Source organism: Bactrocera oleae, chromosome 6, assembly GCF_042242935.1.
Source record: "Bactrocera oleae isolate idBacOlea1 chromosome 6, idBacOlea1, whole genome shotgun sequence".
Lineage (NCBI taxonomy): Eukaryota > Metazoa > Arthropoda > Insecta > Diptera > Tephritidae > Bactrocera > Bactrocera oleae.
Window position 1 is genome coordinate 3,796,424 of NC_091540.1, and position 8,717 is coordinate 3,805,140.

An 8,717-nucleotide genomic window follows, 5' to 3' on the forward strand; every position below is an offset into this window, starting at 1 on the left:
AATTAAAATTTTCAACAAATTTATAAACTAGTAATAATAAATATTTACAATTAAAGTCGCTTTATTTTATAAATCTTAGATAACATTTTTTTGCTGGCATCTAGTTGATTTCACATAGAGAAGTACATAATATATATGCTATAGTCTTCCGATCTGAAGAATATGTTCGGAGATCGAGCGTGAGCGGAGATATTCGTGCAGATATCTTGTCAAATAATGTCGAAAGTCGAAGTTGAAGTTCGAAGTCCCCTCTAACTTCCATCTTAAACTAACCCGATTTCACGAAACTAAGGTTGCAACACATAGTCTATCAAACTTTCAAGAATTAAAGTCAACTCAAATCAAAGCAAAAAGTTTAGCAGATATACTTTTTTGTTAGAATCCAGTCGTTTCCTCGGCAGCCATCGAGGCTTAAGGTGTTTTTTGGCATCTCAAAATACTTGCTTACAATTGTCCAATTTATGTCTTCCCACCGGAAGTGTCTTTAAATATCTAACCTGAAAAAATTCTCTAAGTAACTACTACCCTACCAATCTAATATAATATCCAATAATATACAATATAGGCCAAAATATATGCTAGATAGATACGTTAGATTTTATGGTCAAACCCTCCCGAATTTTCATCTCCTCACACGCAATTTCCAACTAAATAACTCTGCGCAAACTATAGATTTGCATAAAATTTTGGTAGCAATTTGATGCTGTTCTCATTATAAAACACTTCACATTTGACTCACTTAATCTGTCGTTAAGCGGAATTAATTCAATTCCGGATACACAGTGCTGGGTACCTGCACAGTCAGTAGATATCGAACGTTGTCTGATACTTCCTTCGCAGTAAATCCCCCAAGAGGCTACCTGTTTTTTCTCTAGATACAATTTTTCCGCGTTAAACCTTTTCCAAACTTCACTTCTCTCTCTCACAGAGTAGCAGCTATAACCGAAAAGAACTACGGGAAACAGCAGATATTTCCATTCGAAACATTTTTCCGTTTCTATGCCGCTAGTTCAACGATAATATTATCTGCAGTCTCCAGCGTTTGCATTTTTATAAAATGTCATCTCATTGTATCACTGGTGAATGTCACACCATTTTTGTCGTATATAGCCATAATATCGCCGCTTTAAACTATCAGTTGCGTGCACCAAGTCAAACCATCAAATCACTTCAATGTGCATTCATTCAACGCTCGATTGTCACTCAATCGGTTGGCCTATCAACAACTGCTGCTGCTGTCGCCAGCAAATACTACGCTGTCAACTCTTAAGCAAACAATAATACGAAACATACAAAAACAAAATCCATAGATACAATCAAACTTTTTTCTGTCGCCAACAAATCGCTTGCATCAAATGCGGCATCTTAAATACACAAATATAGTAAATTCACGCATTGATCAACGGGTTTCCGCGACCGCTCTTCGCTGTGGCTTCCAACTTGGCGGCGTCAATGTATTCCATACAATGTCAATAGTTGTTTTTTGCCTCTTTGGGGTAGCTCTATGTTGTTGTTTTGTTGAACTTTATTTTCTTTTTGTTTTTTGTTGCATTTTATTTCGTATTGTCATTCGAGAAATGCAGGGACATTAGAAGTATATATGTATATTTTATTGATATATAGTAAATAAATACCAGCTATATCAAAGCCCCGAATAGAATATTTCATTAGGAAACCCTGTAAGAAAATGTATCGGGCTGCAGTCAACCTAGAACGCTAGTATTAGTAATAGACCCACAATACTCCGTTCAAAAATATTCACAAGGCTGTCCCTTCTAAAGTTAAGATCTATCTGAAGCTTGCGGGGTAGGAATCGTGTAATCAGTGGAGATAATTGATCGAAAGAAAAGCTCTGTAAGAAAGGTACCAGCTGAAATGAGATCTTTCTTTCACTACTTTAGTCTAAAGTTAGGTGACCATATTTGGACGAATGGTCTGCTAAATCTAAAGTTAGTGGTAAAGCGATTCAAAAATAAATATTACCCGAGAAATCTATATTTTTCTATTGGAAGAAATTGATTATTTAATTTTAACACCTTATAGACATCTATAGACTATAACTGGAAAAAAGCTTTGTCAAAGTTCTAGAAACTTGATTATATGGATATTCGAGTACATATCTTTCTATATATAAGTGTGGATTGAAATTTCTTCATAAACTCTTCTCTTTTTTCGAGGTTTTTCTTTTTAAAGATGAAATTCAGGTTAAGTAAGCCCATTCCTAGATATAGTTTTGGGGTTTCAAGCAGCTGAAACAGAAAGTGATGTTTAGTAGCTGCAACACGCGATCACCTTGATAACCATAATACCATACGACTAGAGATTCGACTTCAATCGAAACCGAAAATATGAAATAATGTATTGTTGTAGATCTCTTTTATTACACTAACACTAAAAATGTAATATCATACCTGATCTCTAATTAATTTCTTATTATTTTTCACATTGTTTCATTATTTAACTTTAACTTCTCACTCTTTGCAGGCGACATACTCTCCGGCGTTTGCTTCGTCGGTCAACTGGATACACACTCACTCGGCGTCTTCCTCATACTACCGCTCTGTATTTATCTCTCCATTGGCGCCCTATTTCTACTCGCCGGCTTTGTATCGCTCTTTCGCATACGTACCGTTATGAAGACAGATGGCAAACGTACGGATAAATTGGAGCGTCTCATGATGCGTATCGGCTTCTTCTCCGGTCTTTTCATATTGCCGGCGCTCGGTTTTCTCGGTTGTCTTTTCTATGAGTACTATAATTTCGATGAATGGATGATACAATGGCATCGCGATATTTGCAAACCATTCTCCATACCATGTCCGCAGTTGCGTCAGGATGGTTTGGAATCGCGACCCATCTTTCAGATTTACATGGCCAAATATTTGTGTTCAATGTTGGTGGGCGTTACGTCGAGCGTGTGGTTGTATTCGGGTAAAACGATGGTGAGTTGGCGTAATTTCGTCGAGCGGCTGCAGGGGAAGGATCCACGTACGCGTGCTCAGGCTTATGTTTAGTTTAGTTTAAGCTTTAGAATGGTCAATATTATTATTAAGGTGTGTAATAAAGCGTGTGTGTTGTTGTGCTTCTCTTTATAATCGTTGTGTGAGTGAGCGTACTATGACTTTTTTTGAGTTTTTTTTTTTAAATGTATATTTTGTAAAATATTTCAGAAAAAAAGTTAGAAATCATATTAGTCTCAAGTCTTTCAGATATTTATAGTCTTGTTGTTCATACCAATTGCTCAGTAACTTTTTTACACTCAAAATTTTTAATAAACAATGTTGGGTTATGTGAAAATTAAACTAACTTAAAAAAAGAGATTATTGATATTGCTGCTTATGCCTGTGTGTGCGTGTATTCGAAAAATTTGTTGTGAGTGTTATTTATATAAGTGTGTGCTATTTTTAATAATTATTTAAGTGTATTATATAATTGAGTGTTTTAGCCATTTTTTCTGAAACTTTCGAGTGCAAATGTTAAAAAAGTATAGTGTGTTAAACAGCTCAGCGATTCCCAAGTTTTATAAAAAAAAAGAAGAAAAAATAATCAAAATTAATTTTTAAGTAAAATGTGTGTGTTTAAGTGCTTCAACTGTACGTATTATTATTATTATATAATTTAATTTTAATTAACACTGTAAAAACTTAACGGAGATATTTAGTTTGTAGTTGTAAAAGCTTTACATGTGCCCTAAAAATAGTTGTAAAGAAGTAAACGATTAATTTATTGTTTCACATATAGAAAGAGAAGGCAGTAGAGGAGATCAAAAGATATGAAAATTTGAAAACAGTCAAGAATATATTTTAGGTGAGATAATTATTTTTTATTATACTTGTACTTATTTGAAACTATATGTATTGTTATCGAAACCATTAATGGAATTTCGCCGCTTAGAATTTCCGGCATAGGAAAACATTTCTTGAAAATGCATAGGCCTTTTAAAGGGACTTTGGAGCACTTCATTTGTCAGATACCACCATAATAACCATAAAAAATATTAGTATTATTATGACTTGTTAAAATAACTTTCCATACTGTGTTTCACAAGTTCATAAAAATCAGTAGGCTCTTTGCAGGAACTCAAAAATTTTGGATTTCTCCATTTGTCAGATAACACCAAGATAACTATCAAAAGCATAAATATTTTTATAATTTCTTAGAGAAAGAACTTTATGTACTATGTTTCACAAGTTCATAAATTTTATTAATTTCGAGCAATTATATGTTACCCGGAAGTAAACTCATTAGTTTTACATTTATGCGCTTGTTTACGAAAATGTAAAGCATTTTTGCTACCGTGATCTAGAAATATAGGCAGATAGAGCGTATGTAATGACTTTAAGCAACCTTACACAGGTTTTTCTATAACATTTTTTTTTTTTTTGAAAATTCTACCCAACTAGTTAGATTTGCATTTGCTGGTTGAAGTGTAAAATACAACTTAGGTGTATTGAAAAACGCAGGTTCCAAAGCACGTTCGTCTATTCCGAGATCATTATGTAGAGATATATTGAATATATTTTTTGGAATGACAAAGCGATTGTATATTTTACCGATTTATATTCGAGTTATATACCGAAGTAGCTGTAGTATTGCTTGTATCACTACATAATAAAATGTAAAATAGCTGGACCAAAATTTTTCACTCTGCTTGGTGGTGTTCTGAACATGCAACGTTCGAAATTTCAAGCCTAAATGTATCGAGCTTTTAATGGGTTAGTCATTTCTTACGTAATAGCTTTTCAAAAAATGTGTGTTCATTTGAATGTTCAGATTTAATTGTTTTTAGAAATTTTTAGTAATATTAAAAATTTTCCGAACTGCCTGCTCTTAAAAATTAAGCTTAAAAACTCGTAAACATGAAATAAAAAATTTCAAAATACAAAAACAAAATCTACAACTGACTCTCTACTACAACAAAGAACCATAAGAAAAACGTCCTCCATGTGCTAAATATTTAAAAATATAATTAAGAGCAAATGTTTTGTTACACTAGAATTAAGCTGGGACAAAATATTAACAAAAATATTTATGAGAATTAGTTTAAAATATTTTTCTCTTTAAGAAGTAAGCATGCATGTTAAAGTTTAAGCGCAACAAAATAAAAAAGTTTTGAATTAATAAAAAGTAAAATTATAAAAATATTTGTGGTATAAAAAGAAAACTTCACTTGATTTTTGCAGCAATGACGTTATAGTCATAATTTTAAGTTTTCCTCGCTCAAAATATTTGTAAAAAATTGTCTACTACTTACTTTCAAAATTTAAATTTACACTTTTTTTGAACAATAGGCACATAATTAAATTTTAAAAATTAATTTAATTTGTCATTTATTTAAAAATATATATTTATGAATTTTAACTGAAATTACGCTGTTTTCGATATGAAACTTCAAATTTTGCATAAAAAAAATTTAATATTCGAAAAATAAATGTTTTGAAAAAATTTATGTTTAAATAATTTGGCAAAAAATAATTTTTTAATTTGAAAAAAAACCTTTTTTTATTTGCAGTATAAATAAAAGAATTGAATAACGAAAAGTCTATTCAACATTTAGGTCAAAAATTGCTTTTTGAAAAGTGCTTCAAAATTAAAGAAAATATTAGTATTTGCTTGTCATATTTTGCAATAAAGTATATTTAAAATTGATTTCATTTATTTCCATCTAAATTCGTTACAATTCTTTAAATATTTCATTTTTTCTATAATAAAAACAAAATACAATTTTTATTGTTCTGTACACCATTTAACTAACTTTATTGTATTATAAATACATATACATTTACATATATAATGTTAAGAAAATGAAAATAAATAAATAAAATAATTGTATTGTTAAAGACTGAAAAAATACATATGTCTATTTTTATTACTTCTAAGCGATAATTATTGCGCTATATGATAGATACAAGATGACTTATTCAACTATGTGACCATACCATTTCATCGCGCCTGACCCGAACTACTAAACAAAATTACATTTCCATATTTTTCGGTTTAAAAAAAGTTTCTTTTTTCCCCAACACCATCAGAGAAATTCTGTTGAATACTTTTCCTCACATAAAAATATTCAAGTCAACATTTTCGCTGCGAAAGTAAGCCACATACGATTGTCCAAGGACTTTCTATCAATCTAAGAAAAAACTATACGAAAGATATCTCGATGCAAAACAGCAACAACATTACCCAGTTGAATGCTGTGCGAAAGAGTATGTGGATACGTCTTCAAAATGGTATAATAGTTTTCTATTTTATTAAACCAGCGCATTTTATTTCGACCAGTTGTTTGTTCGATCACCATCGCCTGCTAGATAGGCTGACTGTCGATCGATCCGAATGTGGATGAACTATGCAAACAACTGAGCGGAGACTTTTTGCGTTGAAACTTAACCCCGAATATATTCATATCATTGATATAGTAAAAGAAAATTCTTAAATGTTTTCTGCTTCTATTCTGAAGATAGTGTTATGAAACTTTCTAACAAGGGATACAATTTAAGACCCGTCATTGAGAGATGCAAAGCTGAAATAAAAAAGTGTTGCAAGAGCCCCGATTAAAATTGGGTTTTAAACTGTCCACAAATGTCACCCACTATGAAAAATTTTTGAGAATTTTACGGTAGCTCTAATAGTTAGTAAATTAACGAAAAATTAATATAATTTATAAGCCCTCAACTGTCTTCGATTAAACTATAGAATAAGGCATATACTATAACTTTAGCTGAATTTAATTTGCTGCGGTAGACTTAAGCATTGCCGTTTTCTCACCCACACATAAGCATATTGAAGCAACATATGCAATTTAACGGTACTTATTAGCGACTGAACGCAGTAAACTTTTATACACATACAAATAAAACAAGACTTTGCAGACAGGAGTTGCCAACACTCCACTCACTAGCAACGTTTACAACACTATAACTCAAGTTAACGGATTAAAGCGAGGAGTGGTACAATCACAGAATTATAGCAACACAAGCACAGTGTTATATATAATATATAAATTCCATGTACAAATAGGCGACGAAAAATTAAGTAACACTGAATATATAGCGCCTAAGAGTATTCCTACCAAAGCATTTAATTTAAAGGAACCACAAAAGCTTAGACAGAAGCTGCAGTAATCGAATAAGCTAACAGATTAGCGGCCAAAGCTGCTGCTGTATGTCGAGTGTTTGCTTAACGACTCAGTCCTGCTAATATTTTCTTCTATGTTGTGCTCACTATTCTCAGACAATCTTGTTAAAGCATTTATATATAGTTGCCATACATAAGCATAGGTTTCACCAAGGAATGCTAGCATTTACTTCACCTTTTTCGTCTGACCCTTCTGCTCTACACTTTTTCATTACTTTTCGCCTCAGCACCGCCCACATAAAGATTTCTTATAGTTATATCTGCCATTGTAGTTATAGTATATAAGTATATAAGTATATACTTATATGTGTATGTGCCTTTCTGTACGGCACCTTCTGCATCTCCTGCTTGTTGTTGGCCTCCTCAGCCATTATTAAGGCCATAAAGTAGACGGCTATTTTGTGTTTTGCGAAGGCTTTATACATATTATTATGCGCATTGAGTTGGCTGCCTTTGCGGTTGCTTTGTGCTGCTTTGATGGCGCATTTTGCGGCAAGACCTTTTTGTAACCCGTTAAGCTGACTATATTACTGGGCTTAATTATACTTAACTACAATTTGTAATTTCATAAAAATTTGCACCTAGAAGTTAAATGTATTTAACGCGTGATAGTTTGTAATTTGCAACGCTTAGGCCAAAGAGCAATATGACTAGTGCTGCTCACTATTGTGAGAGGAATATTAATTTTATGTACTGTTGATAGCTTAAGTGCGGTACTCTGAAGTATAAGCGGCTTTATACACTCCTTAATATTAACCAAAGATTATTAAGCATTATAGCTTGAGCTGCTGTTGAATTTAGTAGTAGTAACTATAAACGGTATAGTGTAATATAAAATATTCAAACCGAACTTGAATAAAATCGAAGTAATATAATTTTTAAGAGCAGGGCTATAATCTATAAGAAAAATTGTTCAGATCGGACCACTATAGCATATAGCTGTCTTACAAACTGATCGGTCAAAATCAAGATTCTGTATAGAAAACTTTTCTATGTGACAAGATATCTTTATGAAAATTGACACTTATTATTGTGCAAGTGAAGATTACATACTCCAAACAAATTGTTCAGATTGGACCACTATAGCATATAGCTGCCATACAAATCGACCAAACAAAATTAAGATACAGATTTTTATATACTCTTTATACCTTTGAAGGGTATTATACTTGTAGCTTCAATGTGGCCGAAGTTTTAATTTTTCTTAAAGTTATAATATTTTGGGTGAGTTTAAAGAGGACTAAAATTGAGTTCTGCTGAGTTATTGTAGAAAATTTTAATTTCTGTCTTAAAATTAAATTTATTTTATCACCAAGTTAAGCTTATTGTTCCTAAAAATGTTTCTTTAATACTAGTTGCTTGTATTAAATTATTTATATGTCACAATGTACTCCAACAACGGCCTATTTCGCAATATTTCTACACAAAACCACACTTCTCTGTGTACCATCTTTCGCTATTCAAAAAACAAACAAAAAGTATATTTTTTCGTCTATCGAAATGGAATTACTCGTGCAGCTTCTAAGCCCTAGTAATGTGCTTTTGGTCGAATAATATAACAAATGAAATGAACCAGCAGC

At 32.0% G+C, this 8,717-nt stretch overlaps 1 protein-coding gene across 1 annotated transcript in view; it reads left to right on the forward strand.

Moving 5' to 3' along the window:
* The window catches only part of fz (frizzled), a 135,724-nt gene extending 131,551 nt beyond the window's left edge, over window positions 1-4,173 (forward strand). The window contains exon 5 of the mRNA XM_014232965.3: window positions 2,485-4,173. Coding sequence (XP_014088440.1) covers window positions 2,485-3,014 — 530 coding nt within the window. The 3' untranslated portion in view covers window positions 3,015-4,173. The remainder of the gene's footprint in view (window positions 1-2,484) is intronic.
* The last annotated feature ends 4,544 nt before the right edge of the window (window positions 4,174-8,717 follow it).